Genomic DNA, 25214 nt, shown 5'->3' with positions numbered 1-25214 from the left:
TCAGTGTAAATGGTGATTACCAAAGGAAACTCACATCCAGATATTTTTCCCATTAACAGCTCATGTTGCCTTCTCTGAGAAGGACGCTGCACTTTGTAATGAGAATATCATTAGTTTTATGGGATTTACATAAGATTGTCTAGTTAACGCTATGTGAAATTACACATGAAGCTCCTCATATGCAAATACCATAGGCAGCCCACTTGAATGTGATTAGCCATAGGAAAAGTTAAGGAAGGTAAAGACCATGTTAATCAACTTTAAGACCAAGTTAATTTGACTTAGCTTTTTTTAAAAGTCTAGATTTCATAATCATATGCCTTCAAGCAAATGAAAGGCACTAATACACGCCTATTACCAGCCTCGCTGTATACAGGACCTTTCCTTCCAAGGCACTTTATACACTAGAAGTACTGCCATTTCATCAGCAGGTGAAGCAGGCAATTTGGGATGGAAATTTGCAACACATGCTACTTCTTAAAAAATAGCAGCACTACATAGCTAGAAACAACACATCCATTCAATACTCCATCGGAAAGCAGTCAGGATAGATGCAAGAACAGGAGTTAGAAGCCAGCCGGCACCACTAGGATTATGACGCCATGCCTCACGAAGACAGCTGCCACAGGGACACTGCTAAGATTTTCCCTTCACATAAAGGAAACTTTATGAAGGAGGCTCTCTCCTCACCGCTGGGGTACTGTCAGCAGTAAGTCGACACACTTATGTAGAACAGGTTCAGAAGTGTTTGTGTAAACTGCTCATACCACTGCCTAAAAGCAGCCTTTCAGCTGATTGGGGTCTGTGAATGAGCATTCTGCTCCCTCTCAGGAGCCTGCTGGAGCTCAGCTGTTTGGGACCGCCGCGGGTGCCTGGTCCAGGCCTTGCACGCAAGGCACCGAGCTCCACTGAGAGTGGAAGTAGGTTTTGACATCAAACAGGATTTGTGGGAACATGACAGATGTATAGAGAGGTGGCTCAGTACCTGTGCACAGCACTGGCGCTACAAAAGCCAGAGTGAACATGACAGTCAGTATAGCTGACAACTCGGTTTCAATAAAAGAATGTATGTACACATTCCCACATAAACATCAGCTTTCCTCAGCAGCGTAATCCACCCATCACACGCAAAAACCTCAGACAGATGTACCAGAGGCAGGCTGGCTCTATTCTCTAGGAAGATCTAATACAATGATGTCCAAGTACAATTTCACACATTGTACTTTTCAGTTCAGAAAGAAAATTAATCTGGACTTTTTCTAATGTGTATTTCCCCAAATATTAAAACCGTTCCATAGAAGTTGAGACTTGGTTATTTTTGGTGTTCAAAAGATTTATGTAAGCAGTATGTTCTTATTATATAGGAAAATCACAAGTATATTCTGAGGTCATAAGCAAGTATGGTTTTCTGTCATGGTTTACTCCTAGGAACTTCCTGACTTTTTCAAATTCCAAAGCTTGCATACCAGAAAAGGGGTGGGGAGAAGAAAAAAAAAAGAAAAAAAAAAAAGATAAAGTTCCCAACCATACTTCAACCAAAGACAAAACTGACTTACCTTCTTAACTGTCCCTCTGTAATCTCAGCACAAACACACAGAGCTGTAAACTATTCCTCCTGCTAACTGGTGCAGAAGAGCACTGTATTTTCTTATATGAAAATATGTAAAGAAAACATGAGTAGATCAATATAAATTCATACATGAAAAATTGTTTATGTATTGTACATCAACCTTCTAGACCAAATTTTCACCAATACATACATGACCCATGTTGTATGTACTCCATGCATTTTTCCAAAACAAACACCTTTCCCTTCTGTCCACTACTTGTTTCCTTTTTTATTATTATTACTTTCATAGATCACCAGTTAAATGAATTATACTACAATCACATCAATCCAGTTCTGTAATTGGAAACTGAAATATTACAGCATTTAAAGTACTTTGTCATATAGTTAAAGACAATGAGACAAGTGCATTTGATATCTTAACTCATTTATGAGTGCTCTTTGATGCAAAGCACTCAGAAATATAGTGATAAAATGTTCTCTTTTGTTTTCAGGATGGCTTCACTTCTAAGCAAATTCAGAATAAAATTCGCTGACATTAATATCATTTGTGATATCAATATGAAACCCAACAAAGAGAGGTAAGAAACATTACCAAAATCCACTACTTAGCAGCAGGCCTTTATCACTTCACCATATTATTCAGTCAGCCACAGTTCTCTTGTAAACTTGCCCTCTCTACCAACTCACTCTTCCTGGTTTTACCATGCATTCATAAACTTAATATATTTCTGGCCAAGCATAAGCATACTTCTTTGCCCACAAGTACAATATTATAATACACCTCCATTACTCAAGTATAATAAATATAATGTACTCAAATGCATATTTTTAAAAATTATCTACAGAATTCATGTTCTCAGGCAAGGGTTAGGAAGTTGGTAAGAGAGCACTCAGGAAGCTCCACCTCCAACTCTATTAGGTCCAGTTGTTTTCAGTTCCATGCCACTATTAAACCTTTTGCTCTCCATAGCAAGTTAAAACATGAAAATCGGACCTTAACAGTTTCCTCCTTTTTTTCTAGACTTGCATTGACACTTTATATAGTGATACCCTCCATATACATGTTACAGGAGGTACTTATTTCAGAACCTGTTGTAGACAAGCCCAGGTGAAGGGTAAACACATCTCTCTTTTGCTAAGGGGAACTTTGCTTACTCACGTTAGCTATGGATTTCCTTTTCCATGTATTGGAGGTCATCCAAAATCTTCAAGAGTCCCTGCTTTCTAAAACATCTCTCTATAGAAATACCCTATTTCTTCCGCTATATGTAGACAAAAGTATATAGTACTTTCCTCAGGGAACAACTGAATCCTAATTCAATTCACAATATTGCTCTTGGTATTAAGGATCCTCTGAAAACGATCTCATCTTGCTACGCTCCCTTCTATCCTATCCCTTACTTAATAGCCCACAGAGACTTCATAGTCAAAGGGCTCCTCTTCACCACACGTAGCCTTTCCACTGTGTTGAGGTGAACCTCAGGTTAGTCTCTTAATCCTTCTGGGCCTGGTTTCTCCCTACACACATAACTTTGCAAAAACAGTACTAGATTCACCACTGTTTCTACAGCACACTGGAAATTTTGACTTGGGAGGTACAACTGAAGAACATAAAAATATTATTACTAGATACCTACAAATTGCTGAAGTCACTTATTAGTACCCTCTTGATCCCTCGAGTTAATATGGTTTTAATTACATAAAGAACTGTGCAGAGTATTTTTCCCCAGTACTAAGCAATGATTTTACAGAAATAAAAACTATCAAAAAGAATTTGGGTCTGGTGTTAACATAAAATTCAAATACATTTGCTGCAACAGCACTATCTGAACAGAGTACGTGAGTACTGTGCCAGATGCTTTCTAGATCACTGCATCTCTCCCCCAGCTGGTATCTCAATTATTTCACTAATAATGAAAAGGATTATCACTTTTTTTACATACTGAAACAGACACTAAGGATGTTGACGAGCTCTCTGGCAACTCAGCCATGGCAACATTAAACGCTGCATTGCCTTTAAGCCAGCTCTTGACCTCCTGGCCATATTGAAAGTCCAACCCGTGCCCGGGCTCCCATTTCACTTATTTCTAGGCCTGTCTGCATAATGGGGAAAACACATTCGCATTAACACAAATAGAAACACACTTGCATTAACATAAAGTAAACTCCTTGAGATCTCTGTGGGATGATAGAAATATCCAATAAAAGGACAAGCAGGGAAGCATGGCAGGATAAGCTTCTCCAGATGATGACAGTCACAAACTTCAAGAAACAAACTGAAATTAAGAGAGAAAAACCGTGGAAAAGATGGGAAATGATCACAGATCTAATCTCCATACAGCAAAAAATCCACAGCATTTCCCTCAGCCCCTTGCTACAGGAGATTTATAAAGCCTGTTTTTTTATTTCATGAAAGCTTAGACAGTAAACTTGTACCAGCAGGTGATTGCTCAAGTTAATGGTAAAACTACATGAATAAAAGCTTGGTATTTATAAGGAGACCCATATTCGTTATTAATGTCAGTAACCAGTATACTGTGGTTTGGAGTTACAGCACAACTCCTTTCAGTATTTTTGCTATAGCCAGGAAGATGCAACAAATTATCTGCAACCACAACAAGCCAAATGCAGTGTTTTGTTACCCTCAAATAGCCTCAACATATTCATCTGGTATAGATAAAACTTGGCGCACAATGCCGCATAGAACAGTTAAAGATTTTGCATGTTTTTCAGCTACAGTTATAGTCAGTGGGGTCTACCATACACAGCGTCTACAAATAAGTAAATTCATATCCTGCAGCAAGACATCCTTTGTAATTCCTGTTTCAGTTGGAAATTCTTTGAAGAGATGATTGAACCATACCGCCTCTATGAAAGCTGCAAAGATATAACAACTGCTGAGAAATTAAAGCGAGAGACTCCGTGGAAAATTACAGATGCTGAGCTGGAAGCATTCAAAGAGAAGGTAAAGCCTTCACTACCTTTTTACACTAGTACCTATTCTTACATTCTAGACCAGATGCTTGAAGTTATTAGTAAGAAAATGTGAAATACCAGATATGGAATTACAAACATAACATGTAAAAACCCGCATTTGATATTTACAATTTTCATTTATGTTATAAACACTGCGGGTGTGTTATGATTACATTATTCAGCACTGTGTAAGACCTTGGTATATTTTAAAAAGTATTTTCCAGGCTAAGCTCTGCCTACATTCAAAGCCAGCCAGATGAAAGCCACTTCTAAGCCAGAAGCCAGAGAACTGTGCTAAGCCCAAGCTAGTAAGATCTCATGAGGTTTATTAAGGGGTTCCATTGTTAAGTGTCTGAATCTCTTAAGAAGAGAACAGTTCCAAACATTCACCGCTTTGGCAAATTTAGAGGTGAATCCAGTCCTTACAGCTAGCTGTTGGAATTTGTGCAAAAGGCAAAATTTAGCATGGATTCTTACTTCAATGGCAGAGCTGTCTAAACCTGCTTACAAGGTAGGAACTCTCCCCCAGTTTGAAAGTATTTTAAGGCTGATGCTAGCTGATCCACTAGGTGAATTAGAGACTGGGATGCTCTTGAATATTGTTGGAATGTATCTTTTTAGCAGTGAACTGCCAGGCTTCACCTGGCCAGTGCTAACAGATTACCTAGAACTGTTGCATTCTTAAGACACAAATTCTGCTGCAACTCTCAGGGAATGAATCCAGCAATCTTCTTTACAGTTCCTGTTGGATTAACCTGAGCGCAGTTGGAGTTCAGTTGTCTCCACTTTATGATGCTAGTGACTTCCTCTGTAAAGCAAGGATTGTGAGTAAGAGATCAGAGATGCCAAGGGTCACAGCCTGACATATTAACATAAGCTGAAATCAATGGTGATTTAAGATAACACACCAGACTACTGACTGCAGCAGCTGGGAAGCAGACTGACTGCTCACTGTATTACCCTTTTCATAGATTTGATAGCAAGCATAAAATGAAGGTAGTCAGCTGCAGGCAGAAAACTTTTAAAGCACTCTCAGAATAAATCATCAAAACCTGAGAGTCAGAGTCCTTAATCTCCATAAAAAAGACAACAGAAATATACTCCCAAATATGCACACTTCTGTACAGAAACAATGAGGATACAAGAGGAGGAAAAAAACATATATAAACAAACACACACACAGTGGTTAAGCTTGGTTTCATCTAGGTCAGTAACTAAAGAACCAAGAAAAAACACCTTTATGTTTAAAGCAGTCAGCAATATGAAAGTGCCAATTCTCTCTAAAATAACAGCAACAAAATGTTTAGCTTGCACACCTGGAAAGATATGCCTCTTATCTTCAGCAGTAAGGCAGTCCTGGGAATTTTATGGAGGACATTAGAACACATTTAAAATTCAAGAGAAAAAAGCCTGGCAGCACCACAGATAAAGGGTGATGTTACAGGACGACTGGTGAGATAACTTTCTAAATTACCAGTATTCTTATTCATGTAACACAGGTAAAACAAGAGTGAAATTTCCACAGAGAAAGAAAATTTAAGGTCTGAATGGAGAAAAATTATGACCTTTTACCTTCTGTAGTGAAATAGGTTATTTTATGACACCACTTAAGATACATCCGTCTCCCATGCTGCAATGTCCCTGCTCTACCCTCTTGTTCTTTATGCCTTTTGTTATGTGTTAAAAAGTTTGAGAGCCTGGCCAAAGTAAGGTTGGCTGAATCTTAAAATAACAGCCATTCATGCAATGCAAAAAACATCCATACATATACACAATGCATAAAGCAGTTAACAGTCTTACTCTAGAGCCCTGGTCTTTTGGAAAACAAAAGGATTTTTGTAGGGTGATAAGGTGATCGTTTACATGCTGATGTTTAGCCTTACTGGCATGGCAGCTCAACACTACAAAAACAGATGAATTAATGTATTAACCATCAGCAAACAGTATCACGAGTTTCTTCACAGCTCAAAAACAGCTATGCTACATAGCCAAACAAATACCTGAAAACTATGCCTGATCTGGCTATGGTACTGTGCCGGTACAAGAACAATCTCCATCCCCAGGAAACCATAAAGGAAACCACAGAGATGTGAAGAAGTATGGCCCCTGGGCATCAATACCAACCAAGAAGCCCATCCTAGACAGCCTCATATTTTGCCATCTCTGTCACACTGGATCACAGAGCAGACTTGGCTTCCAGTGCTGCCAACACAGAAAATCTTTTAGGCAATAGGTAGGACTGCAGATCATTGACCTAACAATCTTTTTCTTTCTCCCATGTTTTGCTTTAAACAGAGTTACCGCCAAGTCCGTTTGAATGAACTCTTACAAGAGCATTCGAGGGCAGCTAACCTCATTGTCCTGTGAGTTGCATGGTTTTGGTTTTAACTTAGAGAATAGTATTACGTGCATAGGGATTCTAGACTAGATCAACAGAAATACGTGTGTTAACTCATTGAGGGCAAAAATAGCCTTTTAGCGCATTTTGAAGGGCTTAAATCTGCACAGATGGTTCTCTGGGACTGCACTAAATATGAATCTCTCCTCATACTTCTTCATAGCTTAAAGCAAAGCTTTACTCATGAATGTGTCAAAAATGTAATCTTCACATCCCACTCTACACACTGGGTGTTACACCTGCTTACCCACCTGCACTAAATACCTACTTTCCTTTCTTCCCCCCCTCCATCCCAAGCTATTAAGAACTCAAAGTTGGAGAAAGAACTCTCTTGATTTGCACATAATCAATGGAGTGAGTCATTTGCCAAGATCTACTTGAAACTACACAAAACTGAATAAGGATGATTAACTGCATAAAGGAAAATGTCACCAATAAAAACACAAAATAAAGTCATTTTCAGATCAACTTTTAGATAGAGGCACATTTTTCATAAAGATAGCCAAAAAATCACTTAGTATTTACAATGCACAGATAAAGCTCTTTAGCCCCATTAATTCAGTTTCCAAAATAGGCGTGGTAGTGTAATGTTTACTATAAATTGACTCATATGTCAAAACTCACATCAGGAAATAAACTGATAGACTGCAAATATGTGCATGTACTGTATTTTTATCCTTAGAAAAGAAAATCATTGTTGCTGAAAATGCTTCTTTATCTATTCAAGGTAAAGGTATTCACAAGCAGTTCGTGTTCACAACAAATAGCCAGCCATGTTAATGGCATTAACTAGGTGACCAAGATTTTGCAAGATTAAGACCTGATGGTAGCTTTGTGCTTTATCACACAGTCTAATTATGAACATTCAGAGTTGCATATGAACAGGTGAAGTTTTCTACTTAATATTTAGTGAGATGCATGTTCTCAGGTCTCCTCTTTTTCTTAATAATGTTACTTTTCTGTGTATCTGAACAGGAGTCTCCCAGTGGCAAGAAAAGGAGTGGTGTCTGATTACCTGTATATGGCTTGGCTAGAAATCCTCTCAAAGAACCTTCCTCCAACTCTAATGGTCAGGGGTAACCACAAAAATGTACTGACTTTCTATTCTTAGAAAGAGTTCAGTGCCTAGAACATCCCATGCTTGATTTCAACCCCACATTTTTAATGGCAGTGCTTTATTAAAGACACACTTATTTAATACAGATCTAAAACTTCACTTATTGACAGAAAATTTATCAAAATTCAAGGCAACATAGTGGAGAGTTGGACAAGAAAATGTGATTGGTCCCTAGTGGTGTCACATTCCAGCGCAAGCAAAAGCAGGAAAATCCACCTGTATAACATAAGACAGCAAATATTTTGAGAACACAATGAAGAAACTCCACTGATTTTATTTATATGGTATCTAAAATGCTTGTGATAGTCATCCTAGAAAGCCAAGCTTAACAGCTAAGTGTAAAAAGTGTTAAATCTATAAATAAATACTTTCAAATTGCACTGTCATAATTGCTACTAAACACAGAGGAGGATGAAAATCAAATGCATCGATGTGGGAGAGAAAAAAAAAACTGTACAGTACCCATGAGGTCAAAGCCATAAACTGATATAAAACAACAGAATACCTGCGATGCTGTTTAATTATAATATTACATTAAAATTAAAACCTATGCCTACAGCAGATTCTTTTACCTAAATTGTAATGCTAATTCAAATGCTTCTAATTAACTTGCAAACAAAAAAGATACTTAGATATAGAGATGGATTAAATATGGCAAGAGCTGATAATGAATATTCAAGCTCTGACATGGAATGGAATGTATGATTTCAATAATTAAAGATGGTGAGTTTCACAAAGAAATTAGTCAAATACTAGACAAATACTGACAAATTTTGCTATGACTGTTATGAGTTAATATAATTTGAGATTATACTTTGGAATGTAATATACAGTGATTTATGTAAGTGATTAGAAAAATGATTAGCTGAGCTGAACGTCTTATTTTTTTTTATGTATATAAACTTTTGTTATTTTTTAGACTTCCTAAATAATACTTGTTATGCATTAAGTTGAAATAAAGGAAATCCATTAAGCTATGCAGTTTTTCTATTTTCAATTCTGCAACATTATAGTACTTTATCATTTCAGCTGTCAATAAAAGCAGTTTCTTTTTTTAATGGGGAAAGCTATATTCTATGCCTAAGCATTATTTAAATTAAAGACCATTAAGGGGCATGACTAATTTAATTACTGCTATTCTGCAACTGCTTTGGATAGACTAACAGAAATCTAAGCCCCAGGAAAGCCGGTAGACCCTGATTTTCACTAAATGCTTATCTCAAAGCAGGCCTCAGATTCTATCTTTGCTTGAATTATGAGAATGTAACTTGTGGAATATCTAGCACTCTATCTCCAAAAATGTCAAATATTTGATATTCATATTTTTCAAGTTCAGCAGAAGCAATTCAGCAGAACATGGTAATGTAGCCCAATAATCCATGGTTTATTTTCTCCATCTATTAAAGACAGATATGAAATACTGATATTCTCTCTTAATGCTCATTCTCACACATTTACAATGAGGCTCAAGGATCACTTTGCAGTTTAACTGCATGACACAGATATATGAGTTTCCTAGATGTAACAGACTTCCCCCACAACTCTGAGCAAACCAAACCTCAGATTATGTACCTGCAAAACACAGAAATTACTCTGATCCTTCTCAGTGAGGTGAGCAACAATAAAGGAGTTTGTTACATGCTGTCAAGTCCTTCTGCCTTGGTAGAACTGCAGTGGCCACCACCCTTTCCACCTTACCGTGGACAACAAACGGGTATTATCTTTGTGAGGTACCCAAACAGTCAATGGAAAGAGAAAGAGCCTCTGGGGAAGCTCTAATTAGGCCTTCTGTGTGTTTCGTATCAAAAGATATGGAAGGACTAGGTGCAATTATGCATCTGCATTAAGACCTTCAATTACGTACATGAGTAAAGATAGATTCCTAAATATTTTCAACTCCTGTAAATTCTCAGTCCACAGGGAACATTGCCCCAAACTGATATTAGGGAACTAAGCAGATCTAAAAAGAAAGAGCATGATATGCATTAGTAATGGTACTTTCAATACTACTCCTGCTTTTTTTCCACAGACATCACTGTAGGATTCCAACAATGAATCCCAGAGAATTACATTTGAACAGCCATCAAAAACTAAGCACTAACATACACATCAATGTAAAACTCCTTGCTCAGACTACATAAATTAATTAGCACAACAGTGCTATGGGATTTATAACCAGCAACACAAACTCTACACACAACTGTGCTTAACTAACTGAAAGTGAAGTGCTTTTTTCACAAATCCACAAGTAATTTCAACACAATAGTTTCCAAAGAGCTTCTTGTCACCACAACTTTAACGCGTTTGCACGACTACTTTGGAGAGCGTACTAATTATGAACTCTTGAATTGCAACTTCAGTTACAAAATTTTATTAGTCCACCTACCTCTGAGATGGGGAAGATGCTAAAACTTATCCAAATTAGTATTTAGCTACATATATGGTAAAATATCCTAATTATTGTGGATGTAGAACAGAATCTAAAAAATATCCTAATTATAGGGGATGTAGATGAGAACCTTATGAGAAGCAAATGTAAAAAGGAAGATATCTCTCAAGGCCAACAGATGAGAGAAGAATGAACAACTCATTAGGGAAGGATGAACAACTTGTTGTCAGGGAACAAGGCAAAGAAAAACAAAAAAAAACTTATAATACTGTCCAACAAAAGGTCAAAGTCCAGAAAGGTAAAAAGTTTAACCTCCTCTTCCTTGTGGCCTTCATCCTGAAAGACCCCTGCCCACGACCACCAGGCTAAATTGCACAGGTGCAACTGGGAGGAGCTAAGGGCAGGGAGTATGGAAATGAGTACTTGGAAGAGGTCTGCCTTTTCAGAGAAAATAATATGTTTTAGAGCTCATGTAATATGTAACAGTATTCACATATAAAATTGTGAGAGACAACTGGGCAGGTGCACACTTCTTGAGGGAAGCTATTCCCAGTGCGCCCAGTGCACCGCAATAAAGTATACCTACTTTACAACCCTATGGTTGTGGAGTCTTTTCCACGCGTCGCCTCTTTTCCCACTCTGTAAGAGACACTTCCTTTTTTTACATATATTATGCATAAAACAACTGCTGAATTTTAATCACCATGTTAGTAACTGAATTCTAATTACACATTTGACATCTCTAGAGAAAAACATGGCTCTAAAGCTGTCTAGCACTTTTTGAGCATATATCACACTACCAACTCCATGGGTTTAAATAGTCTAGGGTTGATTTGATCAGACATGACAAAAGCAAGCAGAGATAAGTTGACCAAAGATGTACAGATGCAAAAGTACCACTCCTTGAAGAAGTAAAGAATATTTTGAGAACTCTACGATGGCCTCGGCCTCCCACAGTTCATACAGCTACGCTTAAGGGCCTGTTAAAATGATCCACTACTGATGGTCTCATCAATGAATCTCACCTTTTCCTCCTCATGTTAGTGGTGCTCAAACAGGTATCACAGATGGCATTGTATCATAGTTCTTTAAATCTCTTTACAACCACTTGCTAATTGCCCATCCTGATTGTACAACCATAAGGCAGGGTGCTCAGTAACTGTAACCCCTATCTAGTGCTCAAGATCAGCATTCTTCCAACAGGCCTTTGACTAGATTTTCAGTCCCCAACAGAGTTTAGTTTGGATTTTTTTTTTTAATCCCAACAGCGCAAGTAAAAGACCATAGCCAAAAATTCATTGTATTCTGAAGACAATAGCTGCACCTTGTCAAGCCACATTGGGCAGAGCATGCCACTGTCCTACTTCACACCCAAAAGGGTTCTCCATTTAGTCATCATGATCACAATGCAAGGCCCCAGCCACCCACAGAGGTTTAAGACTGGGGTAACTTACTGGGCAATTTTCATCGCACCTTCGAAAAGTCCTACCAGAAGCCATCCTGGCAAGGCAAAATGATGGCTGTCCTTCATTCTCAGAAAGCCTGGATGTTCCTCATCCTTTCGCTCTTTTTCTACAATTCTGTATAGTATCTCAAGTTCTTCCTTCAGGCAAAAACAGTTTTGGCAACTGACTGGTAGTCTGCAAGTAACAGACACGGCAACGTTAACATCAAGTCCCAGACACAGTGCAAAGAGCAACACCATTTTAGCTATTACAGACTCATTTAACCATACCCATTTGTCACCTCCCCTCTGTCAGAGGTCCCCATCTCATCAGCAAAGCTAGGAGAACAGAGTTCAAGCAACCCTCAGCCTCTTCAGCTCAAAGCTCAGCAGCCTTCCTGCTGGTGCTGACCTCAACTGTTGTGACAGCAGAAAATGTTCTGTGCCATTGCAACCCATGACCAAACCCAATACTTTTCAGCTCGCTTACTCCACAAATAACAACAACAATAACCCACAGCTACGCCATTGCTGGAATTTCATCAGAGGAAATTCAGTTTCAAGCAAAAATAAAGCACTGAAGTTGTTCTGGAACAGAGTAAAAAGCAATGACAAAATTCTACAGTCCCCACATAGCACAGCAAAACAGAAGATCAAAAATAAAACTTAATTGCAAATAAACACGCCCACAGCAGCCTTCTAAATTGCACATCTTAATCACTGTGAGAGAGACAGCTGTTCTAAGTCAGGCTGGGGTGGCAGCAGGGAAAGCTCTATTTTAAAGCCACATTTTTCTCCTAATAAAAACACCCATTCTAACACCAAAACTTCAGTGCAGAGAATTTTATGGATTAGCATCCCTAAAAAAAGCTCTATATTTCTTTCCATGTACAAGAAAGCAGCCACCATTCTTATTTTCAATTCAGGAAAAAGATAATTTCAGTTTATCTCACTATTATTTTTCAAAGCCAGCAGGACATGCCTAATGGAGAACAGCAATAGTCAGCAGTCAAGAATGCAGAAATGTTGATGAAATAACTACTCATCTCCAGAGTAAACACCACATTCCCAGCACCAAGGCAAACTTGCCAACGCTTCTGTCTTTTGTAAGACCTGAGGGGGGGGAAGCGTTGGTCAGCTGAGGCCTTTTTCCTTGATGACAAGATGTTTTGACAAGCTCCCTTACCTGCTATGCAGAGGCCTCCTGGCTACCTTACACATAGCCTAGAACCGAGCCTAGCTCACAGATGAGTCAGGCCACTCAGAAAATCAGTCCTTTTCTACACTACGATGCAGGATGCAATTATAACCCTTATGACGTGCTGGCTGTATAAATAACCACTTATAATCAGACATTAATGTGATGTAACAAAAAATCTGATCAGCTCTCAATTTGTGAATGGGTTACATCAGAAGTCATTAACTATTTTTTTTTTTTTTCCTACACGTCTATGGTACATATGCATTCTCATTCAAATGGTGAATATTATTAAAACTAGAAGTGCCAGACAGCTGCAAAGACACCCCAAATTGGGATGTTTTCCAAAACACTTGTTTTTCAGAGTGCAACGCGCAGCAATGGTTTCACTTCCACCTGACTGCACTTCAAAACGTGACACTGACAGGAGACACACACTGATCTTTCAAAAAAGTGTCACTGGGAGACGGTCTGGGACAAAATTTAGAGGAGCAAAGAGAACCCCTACAGCCCGAAGCGATGTGCGGAGAAAAAAATACACCCATTCACGCGGTGAAGCACAAGTTGTGCAGCCCCACATGCAGCAGGTTCCGATGTCAGCCTATGGGGGGACTACGTTTAACTTGAGGAGGAGGAGGCGGAAAAGCAGAAGGAAGAGGAGGACTGGTACCCTGGTTCCTGCAGGGGGCAGCGGCGTGGCCGAGCCCCGCCCGCCGTGCAGCCGCCATCGCCTTCCCCGGCAACGCTGCGCCCCCCGCGGGGTCCGCCCGCCCCTCGGCGGCGCTGCCGCCGCCGTGCCCCGGGGCTCGGGGCTGCTCCATGCCGCATGGCAGGTACGGCCCGGCCCGGCCCGGGGCCAGCGGGGGGGGCGTCGCTGCCCCCCAGCCCGCCGCCCGTCCCCTAGCCCGCCCCCTCCGGCCAGCGGCGGTGGAGCGCCGGGCGCCCTGAGGCGTTGCACCGCCCCCATGGCGGCCCGTTTCGTGCGGCTCCTGCGGCTCCGTAAGGGGAGGGCGGAGGGAAAGGGAGGGGGTGGCCACCCTCTCAGCGGCGGAGGGAGGCGGGGGCTGAGCGGTTCCCGCTTCGCGTTTTGGCGCGCTTTTTGCCCCTCCTCACGACGAGGCCTGTGTCGCCCTTCGCAGCCATGCCCTGCTCCCAGCCGTCCGCCAGCAAGAGGCACATGAGCTCGGCGCCCGGGGAGCCCTCCATGAGGCTCCGCTTCACCAAGCTCTCCAAGAACGCCTTCGCACCCTCCAGGGGCTCCGCTCGAGCCGCGGGCTACGACTTGTACAGGTGAGGTTCCTCCCCTGGCGCCTGCAGGGAGCGGCGAGCAGCCACCTTGCGCCTCAGCTCCCTTGTGCCCGTCACTCACCGCCTCGTGGGGCCGGGAAGTGTCTCGGCTCCCTTGTGCCTGTCCCTTTCCTCGCATTTCCAGAGCTCCAGCCATACTGCAACCCCCAGGTCGTCTGGCAGCAGCGCTGTCTGGCTTGGCACGGCAGCATGAGCTCCTTCTGGCACCAGCACTAGGTGCTTTCTTGTGAAATAATTAAAAAAAAAAAAAAAAAGTCAGCGCTCATGGGTTTGGTCTGCCAGAGCCTATTTCTTTGCCGCTCTCCTCTGGGCCATTGGGTGCTGCGGCCAAAGGAAGTTGTGGCAGTTTGATAATGCGCCCAGCAGGAGCCCTGGTCATGGCTGCACAGGGCTAGGTTTGCCTAAACTGGTAAGCGTTGTTCATTATGTCTAGGAATATCAGCACGTGGTTGTTTGTATTGCTCAGTGATCAGATACAATTACTAGATATGTCTGCGCTTTACTCTGCCTTCTTCTAATGTCCTTTTGTAGTATCACTTACAATATCCATCCTGTCTTTTTTTCCCCCTTAACCATCTGACTTCCTCTCTGAGGCTATACGCATCTCTGTGCTCTACCATGCTCAAAGCTTTATATTGTATTGCATTTTTCCAGGTTTGTTTTTGTCTTGATCCAGTGGCGTACAGTACACCTGGGAAAAAGCTTCACAGATTTTTTTTTGATGCTTCCACGTGTTTAAAAATAAGTTCTTCCTCAAGGCCATGATTTGCTGGCCTAAAACTGTAGAACAGTCTTACCACATGGTCCTGTCACCACCCCCTTTCCTTAGGCCTCCAGTTGTCTGGTTTCAGAAAGAGCTTAAAATCTCTCTAGTTCCGAGTTAAATTCAGTAGAATCTTGCAAATTTTAACCTTCTGACCTGCTCAGAAAAAAAGTTGCCTAAAATTTAACATAATTTATTATTTTGCAGTAGATTTTTAGGTTATAGCTAGCTCACCTGCTGTAGAAAGCTTAGTCAGAAGAGAAACTCCTTAAAGTTTCTGTTGGCACACAAAACTGTACATCCTCATTGACCTGCTTAATTTCAAGTTAATATCTATGTTTTGTCTCTCCCTTACCAGTTAAAAACAGTTTAAGAAACAATCTCACAAGTATGCTGTTCAAATGATGCTACTGAAAGCTAGCATTGTGAAAATGGGAGCATCTTATGTTTTGTACAAGTATTGTCAATCTGTAACTGTGTCTTGTATCAATTCTCTGGTAGGTCATGTTCTCTCACGTCCCAGCAGGAGTAATTCTGGGTAATCTTGTACCTTAAAATACAGAGGTGTCTTTTTTCAATATTCTATATAAACTAGTGTTTCTTTCTGTAATGTAGTGCCTACGACTGTGTGATACCACCTATGGAAAAGGCTGTAGTGAAAACAGACATTCAAATTGCCCTTCCTTCTGGTTGCTATGGCCGAGTAGGTAAGTAAGCAGGCTATATAAAAAAGCTGCAGAGTCACTGCAGAACAGGTTTGACGTGATATTCTTGTTTTCGTATATTTTATGTGTGCTGAATAAATCTCACATCTACGTGGTTTATTAAGCCTAATAGTAGCCATTTGTGAAAAACATTTGAAGTTTGCTAGTAAAAATGATCATAACCTGCATACAACTTCATATGCTATGCAATAGTTAATTATTTTTCTGCAGGTTCAGAATTCAAATGACAAAGACCAATAAATAATGGATAAATAGAAAATGCACCGTTGTCTATTTAAAAATTAACTCTGAAATAGGAGAATATGGTAGAATTTTACTGCTTTTAGTGACAAAATAATTGAGAGAATGTGTACAAGGTGTTATGTTTTGTTCATTCTTTTTCTGAATTACATCCAAATCTTTAAGTAAAAACAAACAGAAAAACAGCTACCTCAGTGGAAGAACATGCTCAGAGTTTGTTGTTTCCTTTCATCGAAAAGGAGAATGCACATGCATTTATTTTAATCCAAACAAAGAATTCTGGAGAGAGTAACTTTTAGCACCTCATTAAAGTAGGTCAAGATATATATTTTAAAAACAACAGCACATCATTTAATGTGTGTAATGTTCTTAGTAAATTGCTTATCAGATACTGTTTTCCATCATAACTAAAATGGATTGACCTAATAATCTTCTGAGATTGTTCCAGAACAGTGGTAACAGCCAAAAATAAACCAACACTAGATAGTCATTGTCTGCTCCAGCATTCTTTGGAGAAACCTTCTCTGCGGTTGGTGGTCTAAACAAGGATATACTTGCATCATTTAAAAATTTCAATCTTAATGTAGCTTGTAGCAGCTGCTTTTTTAAAATATATACAATAACACTTACAGTAGTTCCTGTAAAATCACATTTATTTTAGAAAGACCGTGGAAACAGTTCTTGCTGAGACAACTTCATGCAAACACGCTAACCTATAAATATTTTATAAGAGTTTAAAAACAAAATTAATACACTTAAAATTCTTGTTTTCTAGCACCACGTTCTGGCTTAGCTGCAAAGCACTTCATAGATGTTGGTGGTAAGATTTTTGTTATTTTTACTATAACTTCGTAAATCTTGATTGTTAGAAGTTCCTTAATTTCACATTGTAATATGTGTAAATTAATAATGCTGGCTTCATTAGTTGTCTGGCAAAAGGAGATAATTGGGTAATACCCCCAAAGACCAGTAAATCACAATTATTTTAAAACTTTATGGCTTATTACTCATTTTCCTATAATAACCAGAGCATTCATGTAAGCAGTGCATGGCATAGAAGTTATTTTGGGGTTTAGGGTTTAAAATTATTTTTACAGTATGCTTTCTTCATTTTCATGGAATAAGCTGTGTGTGATTCTTTTCAGCATAGTGTAAGATCCGAGTGAATTAAAGCATATAGATTTTCTTTTATACAGAAGACACAGTGATTGTACACAAATAAAATGATAAAAACCACTGGAATATACCATTACTGTGGGCAGTTCTTCACTTGCAGAAAATTGTTCATTAGATTACAAAGAACTTTAGTTTACTTTTAGTGATCAAAATGCAACAAATATAAAGCAAACAAAATTTAAACTAACTTTGTACGTTTATTGACTTAAAATCTGAAAGTCTTTTGAAACAAGTAAAGCAAGTCCCACTTTTTACAGGTCTTTACTTTTTTATCAGTTTTAGCAAAAGATGTGTTTTAAACAGGTTGTCTTTTAATATACTTTGAACTTTTCCTTAATCTTAATTAGAAATTCACGGATCTCTAAAACCAATTATTACAGGTGTATATATACATAAAACCAGAAACCTTTATGAAAGTCTCGTCATCCATTTGCCATATCCCTATAACTGCAGCATGACATAAATGAAGTTTTGCAGTGGGGTTGATCAGATCACAGACCTTTCTGTTAATACTTCATAATAAAGTGACATCTACATCACAGTTCTCACTGCTGCGATTGTTCTGGAGTTAGACTGAGCTCAGCTGCAACCTCAGCAATTTAACTACCTCTAAATGTATCTTAAATTGTTCTAACAGTACAAGAATACAGTTCAGAATTAAATAATACATTTTCTGCCTCATAAAAACCCTGTGCAGTAACTCTTTGCAATTTTTTTTTTAGGTTTTGCTGGGTAACATGAAAAGGAGAGCACTAAGATGGGAGTCAAAGAGTATCTATACCCCTGTGACTCTATATAGTGTACATGGTCTATTACAGTGTGATTCTTAAAAGTGACACACTTTTTTCATTTAAGAAAAAATATATACGCTAACACTTTTTTATCTGAAAGTTAAACTAGGAGGTACTCAAAGGAAATAAAAAGTGCTTAACAGGATGACCTATGTTCAGTTTTTCAAAAACAAGAGTTTAAAAAACACAGGTAAAATGATTACTAGCAGTTAGAGGACCTTTTATGGAGAAAAAAATAAAACAAAAAACTGCTATATCATTTTAATTTGTCCTGCCTAGGTACGTTTCTGGCAATGAAATCCATTACCCATTTCAGTAAAAATACATTGTAAGAAGTCCTGCAAGTCAAGGAGGAAAAACTGGGATCATGCAAAAACACGTTCAGAATTCACATCTGCTAGGTGTGGATGCTTTCCCAAGAAATGATGTGCCAAAGTTCTGACAGAGTAAGACAGCGTGTCTGACTGCCAATTCTAATGCACAATTTTTCCAAAAATGATTTAGTCGATTTCCACCCAATACACATAATTTAGAAGAGAGTCTTAGTGCTCAGCAGTGTGTATAATTATTGTAGCTTGGTGTTGTGGAATAACAATGCCAAGGAAGAAAACTTACTGTTAACTTTTTTTTTTCAGTATGCCCAGTACATACAGTTTGTTTCTGACCCCATGCAGAAGGACTGTCAGTCAGGTCCTCCTGGATTACACCTTCTTGTATCTTCCAAGTATCATACTTTCTGATACAAATAGTATAGTTTGAACTCAATTCAGGTGGTAGTTAAGCTCAGACTATGTGAGTGGAGGTATAATACATTTAAAGAGAAGAGGATTGGAAGTCAATTAATTTTACGGAAACTTTACACAAAATGGAATTCTTTCATGGACTTCGAATTTATTGTGGCTTTCAAAGTATTTCAATCATTCAGTGCAGCATTAGGCTAGGGGGTTTGGCCACAAAATATATTTTTAAATTATTTCTTAATACATAACCCTTCAACTCTGATTGAAAGTTTTGTTTGTATCATGTATGCTTTTTGAGAAAAAAAAAAGTCCTTACTCTGCATCTGCTGGAAAGCTTTCATCCTCAGAAGTGTGTGGGAAGCACAATTCTCACCTACTAGAAAATAAGTCTGAAGCTCTCTGTAGATTCTTTACAAAAACTGTTTACTTTATAGCTAAGCTTACAAAACTTAAGTGCTTTAGTGAGAGTTTTTCCTCGTTGACTGAATACTGTAAGTAACTTATGTTTTAAATGTTGCTGACCAGTTCAGACACAGAAATACTCATCAGTCTTCCACATTGAATTACCAGACAGTTTTCAATTCCTAGAGAGCTCACCTGTCTTCCTTTTTACACACTATTTCATTTATTTGGGCTGGGCCATCCTCTCCACTGGTAAGCTTGCTGAAATGAAGAAGGAAGCCTGAATTTTGAAGTGATATTTACAAATTTTAGGTTTCTCAAATGAAGGTGGCCACTGCTGAAAAGCCACTTTTAAGAGAAACTACCTAAAGTTTAAGCTTGAACAATTTTCAGAAGAATTTTACTAGCTTACTGCCAACAGTGGTTAAACACATGGCAAACTTGTAATGACTGGTGTTAGAACATGATGTATATTCATTGAAGGGCAGGATTCTCTTACAAACATACTCAACTTCATCTAGAAGTACATAGTTTTGGGGAGGGTATGACCTTTGGATACCCAGTCTGAAAGCTATGATGAATACAGGAAGGAGTTATGGCAGCCTGCTTTCTAAAAGTAATAATGTTAAGATAGTTGTAGAAGTAAAAATACTCAGTATTATCTGTATTCTTTTAAATAATAGCTCCATATTATTACCCCAAAACTCATTGCCAGTCTCTTCAGTAGTACTCAAGTAGGTGGTCAAAAGAAATTGGTGCCTGTTCATGACAAGCTTTTCAGCCAATACTTGTAAAATAAATTTTAGTGACTGTACATAAAGCGGAGATTCTGCTAATGCCATTGTTTAAAAGTAGGGATCCGTCATAGCAGTATCACTCCTTTCAAAGAAATAATGGTTTGAAGTTTAAGAATAGATAGAACATGCAGTTAAGCTCCAGATACTCCAACACAAGCCAAGTTTTAGATACTGTTTTTTTTCCCCCTCCAGAAAATACTAGGAATGACAGGTAGACCAAGAAGCATCATTAGCAGTTAAGCACTAACCAATGCATCAAGTGTGATTTTTTGTCACTATGTAGAAATAAACTTGCTTTCTGTCAGAGGTAGAAGAGTTAAATTAAAATGCCTTTAAGTTGCACAAATTGTTCTACAGATTTTCTTTTGCTAATTTCAACAGAAATGTGACAGGATTTTCTTGCCTGTATAAATTTAAGAATATTACTTTAATTGATACATTCTATACCCACAAAAGCATAATAGCTATTTAAATAGAATTAGACTTTAATAATCACTTTAGAGTATTGTGTTACATCAGAGCGGAATACTATAACACAAATAAAACTAGCCCTTGATATGTTAAACTAGCAAATTCCATTATCAGTCTCTAATTACATTATCTGTCCCAGCATATAGTCTAGAAAAATGTTTTCTTAGCTGCACAGAAATGCTTGAGAATGGTTTGTCAAATTAAGGATGTATCCAAAGAGCTAATGATCTTTTAATGGGTGTTTATGAGCATATGTACAAATTTTTATCTGCCAAATATAACTCTGACTTTCAGCTCTTCAGCTGATTGATGCATGTCCATAAAGGCGCCAAATGAATGGGTAACTGACCGCAGAACTTGAGGGATGCTTAAAACAGTTTGGACTGGTATTAACAATTGGTTGAATCTCCCTTTGCCGTGCACATATATAGTACATATAAATTATATATGTAGCACTCTTACTAACACTTTGTGTCACCCCTTACTTAGGGATTATGTGAGGATTATAGATTATTTTGTGTAATATAGATTATTTTTTGTAAAGGAGGAAGGTAGACTACCTTTCTAGAAGTGAGAAGCAGCTTTCACGATATTTTATAGTTCAGCCTCTTCTGCTTATACACTGACACAGGCTTGCAGGGTTTGATTTTTAAAGGTTTTAAATAGTTTTTTAAAGATTTAAATACTGAATTGTAACATGAACTGTGGTAGAAATTGTGCAAGAAACTTCTTAGATGTGATGACCAATGTAAGTGATGCATTGTGATGCTCAGTTTAGCTGATGACTTTCAGAAAGTTGGCCTAACCGAAAACAAACAGTACAGGACTTGTACCTGTAGCTTCAGTACATCAAGTTCTTTGAATCAACCAAACCAAACACTATATTCATGATTTTTTTAAAAAAACTTTGATTCTGGAAAACGTTCATACATAGCAACCCCTAAAATTTGTTGACTCTTACTTCTGACAGCATTCTGTAGGTAGGATCCCTTTAAAGAATTGCACACAAATACCAGTGAGCCAACATAAGAACTGCATGTTTTGCTGATTTTCCAGAACTCGTGGATACTCCTGATCTTAATTAGGCTACTCTTCAGAAATGTGGTTAGATTAACCCGTAACATTACATGGGGAATAGAGCTCTATCGATACCTTTTCACACCAGAACAAGTGCAGAGATCAAATAGTAACATTACGTACAGTATTTACTGCAGTGCTTTCACACAGCTGAAGAAACAGAAAAAAAATACTAATTTTCTATTATTACATATATATGTTGTGCTTCAGCAATAAAAATTCAAGGTAAAATATAGTCATACTACAATTTATTTTGACATCTATGATCTATGGGTAGTATTTTGTATGTACAATTCCTTGAGTGCCTGGGAAGGACATTCATTTTAGTATTTCTGCAAGAAGACTTCAAAATACATACTTTGGTCCACAGGGAAATCCAATTTCCATTTTTTCTATTAGAAACAAACTTTCTGTATCTGAGAGGGGAAAAGAGAACCTGAATGATAATTTATGTATATTGATAAATAATCTCTTGAACTACCTTTCTAAAGATTATAGAATATAGAGTTAATAGTTTATATATAATAGCAAACCTTTTGTACTGTATTTACACTTGAATGTAGCTGGGTTTTCCTCCCGTGGATGCTCCCAGTGTTTCTGCCCTGGTATGCACCTTACAGAAGTCCTACCCTCAGCCTTTCACAGCAGAAGAACAAGAACTCAGTTCTTCCCAGCCTTTGTGCTTTGCTGTGTGCTTTTAATCCATGAGGAAACCCTCAGTTCCTGAAAGCTTTAGTTCTTTTAGCTTGCCTGAGATAAGGGACTGGAATCCATGCAAATCCATAGTTCCTAAATAAAACATTAGACTTAAGAAAACAAATTTGTGCTTGACACTCTAGGAGCTGTAGTTAGCAGAATAAATGGAGGCTGAAATTGGTACAGCTGTCTTGATTTCAGATAGGTTATTACAACTAAAATTAGTAGTACAATGGCAAAACACTTAATACATGATGGTGCTTTTCACTTCTTTTTGTAAGATTAACTAGCAGTTTTAGATGTGTCAGTGTTTTCATATATATTGTTTAATTGCACAAGTAGTATAAAGGATGTCAGTATGAGATACGGCACTCACCTATCTAATCTAAACCAGTATTATTTAAAATACAACATTTATTAACTGAGTATCTTACTTAATTCTTTGTCAGCTGGTGTTATTGATGAAGATTACAGGGGAAATGTTGGTGTGGTACTCTTCAACTTTGGCAAGGAGACTTTTGAAGGTAAGTGTTGAGCTAGACAAAGCCTGTTTTCAGCCATCAGATGGGAAATGAGAAACTAATTTTGTTTAAAAGTCTACACAGAGATAAAGTTATCTGAGAACATTTTTACAATTAACAAAAACATGTCAACTTAATGTCCTGTTAAGGAAACCTGTAAAGTTTCTACTATTAAATTAGGTGATATGCAGAAAAGAACTACTTAACTAACCTTTAGATTCATGAGATTTACTGAAGTACAGCTTTGTATTTTGGTTTCTTTCTTGGTCAGCAAAAAAGATTTGAGATAAAAAGTCTGGGATTCTGGGAAATATGAATAATAAATATAGAATTTTCCCTTAATCATGCTTTCCTTTTGCAAATGCAGTTTTAAGCCTCAGCACCCAGTTAAGGTATTGCTAGTGATTTGTGCTGTGAAGTGGCAGAAAAGGCTACAAGCTTCTTAGAGAAGTTCTCTGAATCAAATTGGTACAAATCAGAGTTCTTGTTTTCCTTTTATCAGTTCGGGTTGTTTTTTTTTTTTGCCCCAAGGAAATTAATTCCTGTATCTAGTTGCAAAGGGAACTGTCTCAGAGCATCTGCAGTATTTATGCATAGTAACACTTAAGATGCCACGGTGTAGCAGCAGGAATGAGAGGATATCTCTTGAGCTAATACTGCTGAAACTTCATTTATGAGGCCTAAGCACAAGTTTATCACATCCTGTATATTTCTGGGACTATTAAGGTTTGCTTAACTAAGCTTTGTATAAGTATTTACACTTAAATACATTCTCATACTCTTAGAAAGGGATTGTCTAAGCTATGTATTGGTTGTTTGCTTTTTTAAAAAGGGAAATTATAATAATTTAACTTTGTTGCAGTTAAGAAAGGGGATAGGATTGCCCAGCTCATCTGCGAACGCATTTTCTATCCTGAGCTTGAAGAAGTTCAAGTAAGTTGACAAAAGGAAATATTTCTGCTATCTTCAAGAATCATTGGTTTAAGATAGTTGTATATAAGCTGAAATTTATGGTTTCAATAAATACTTTGTATTAAAACTACTTTCAGTGTTAGGCAGCAACGCTGCTATGCTGTTCTGAATAGAAATCTTTACGCTTTGAATGTGCTTACCTGGAAGATTTTTTTTTTTTTTTTTACCTGGAGGATTTAAGTCTTCAGAAGTAAAAGGCACATGAGAAACATTTTCATTTGGTATTTGTTTAATCTTATACAGAAAGTATTCAAAACTGTCTGTCTCTTAAAATGTTTTATTTTAGTTTGAGTTATAGCTAGCTAGAAGCTGAGTAAATGTATCTTCCTCTATGGTAGATGATATCTGTTGTGTAAAAATTAAAGGCAAGTTAAAACACTAAACCAGCTTATCGTCATTGATGTCTTTCAGGCTCTAGATGATACAGAACGTGGTGAAGGTGGCTTTGGTTCTACAGGAAAGAACTGAAAATTATTTTCTGTGTTGTTGCTTTTTTGTTACTCCTAAATTTTCAATTGAGTTAGGAGTGGGATTTAGATGTACATAAAAATAATCTCAAGTTTTATACAACATTTCTGTACTTGTGCTCCTTTCTATGTTTATAGGCAGTTAACTCAGCTGCATTATGGGGGAAATGTGCATGAATGACTTGATCAATTGGTTGATGATTTATTTTTTGTAGCTTTTTGGTCCTCAGTAATTAGTACTTGTATGTGCTGATTATACTGCAATAAATTTAAAAATAATTTAACAATGTGATTTTATTTTACTTATCCTTGGTTTAGTTACCTAAACAGAAATGGCTGATTGTTCCCTTGCCAGTTTGTGTTAATCTTCTGAAACCCAGTTTTCATGTATCTCAGTATTTCATGCTGAGAGCTTATTTCATAAAGAATCGTTGATACTACAGCTACCAGTATGACTTCCTGCTCTTACCTAAATCAGAATAAGGTGAAGATGTTTACTATTGCATCTTCTATCTGTCAAAAATGCATGTTTCTGCTCAAAGCTAATGTTCTGGCTTTGATCCTTAGCTAGTCCTCAAACAGTCATTTTTTCAGCTCTCTATTAATAGAGCAGGCAATATAATGTTTGATCTAAGTAACACAGCTCATCTGGAGATTACTTCGTTATCTGTAACTGAGGGGTGGTTCCCAAGGCTCACTGTATGAGACCAAAGAGATGGAAAGCTCTGAAGCAACTTGGAAGTAAAATGCTATTTGAAAAAAAAAAAAAAAAAAAGAAGAAAAAAAAATACTTAAAATGCTACTGGGCTGCTCTCCATTGTCTCACAAATAGCTTTGTCTGAACCTGTCTAAAGTTTACACTGTTAACTACTGGTTATTTGTAGAAGGGGCATGTTATCTACAAGAGGAGTTGCCTAAAGCTTGAGGAATGATACTGCAGAATCTCATTGTGTAAAAGGAATGTGGACCTTTTATA

At 38.0% G+C, this 25214-nt stretch overlaps 2 protein-coding genes across 4 annotated transcripts in view; both read left to right on the top strand.

Annotated features, from left to right (window-relative positions):
• Positions 1-9038, top strand: part of SLC12A1 (solute carrier family 12 member 1) — a 49480-nt gene extending 40442 nt beyond the window's left edge. For both annotated transcript variants that reach the window (XM_035336064.1, XM_035336062.1), the window contains exons 23-26: positions 2062-2148; positions 4400-4535; positions 6842-6909; positions 7920-9038. In XM_035336064.1, coding sequence (XP_035191955.1) covers positions 2062-2148; positions 4400-4535; positions 6842-6909; positions 7920-8055 — 427 coding nt within the window. In that variant the 3' untranslated portion in view covers positions 8056-9038. The remainder of the gene's footprint in view (positions 1-2061; positions 2149-4399; positions 4536-6841; positions 6910-7919) is intronic.
• Positions 9039-13762: 4724 nt separating this feature from the next.
• DUT (deoxyuridine triphosphatase) lies at positions 13763-24905 on the top strand. 2 transcript variants are annotated; one of them, XM_035336066.1, is made up of 7 exons: positions 13763-13925; positions 14232-14382; positions 15779-15870; positions 16904-16948; positions 22728-22802; positions 23662-23732; positions 24183-24905. In XM_035336066.1, exons 1-7 carry the CDS (start codon positions 13919-13921, stop codon positions 24237-24239), a joined length of 498 nt encoding a protein of 165 aa, XP_035191957.1. In that variant the 5' UTR covers positions 13763-13918; the 3' UTR covers positions 24240-24905. The 2 variants fall into 2 exon arrangements, with proteins under 2 accessions (XP_035191957.1, XP_035191956.1); XM_035336065.1 differs by lacking the exon at positions 13763-13925 and adding an exon at positions 13932-14091.
• Positions 24906-25214: the final 309 nt, after the last annotated feature.

The sequence above is a fragment of the Oxyura jamaicensis genome, chromosome 10 (genome assembly GCF_011077185.1).
Source record: "Oxyura jamaicensis isolate SHBP4307 breed ruddy duck chromosome 10, BPBGC_Ojam_1.0, whole genome shotgun sequence".
NCBI classification, from domain to species: domain Eukaryota; kingdom Metazoa; phylum Chordata; class Aves; order Anseriformes; family Anatidae; genus Oxyura; species Oxyura jamaicensis.
Note: the sequence above shows the minus strand (reverse complement) of the source record. Positions and strands in the feature narration are given on the sequence as shown.

What these genes read in the sequence shown, in the direction of transcription:
- DUT (XM_035336065.1), top strand. Translation starts at nt 14,058, where the DNA reads ATGGCGGCCCGTTTCGTGCGGCTCCTGCGGCTCC. An exon ending in CGTGCGGCTCCTGCGGCTCC is followed by an intron (nt 14,092 to 14,231) that starts GTAAGGGGAGGG and finishes CGCCCTTCGCAG; the next exon opens with CCATGCCCTGCTCCCAGCCG. An exon ending in GCGGGCTACGACTTGTACAG is followed by an intron (nt 14,383 to 15,778) that starts GTGAGGTTCCTC and finishes TCTGTAATGTAG; the next exon opens with TGCCTACGACTGTGTGATAC.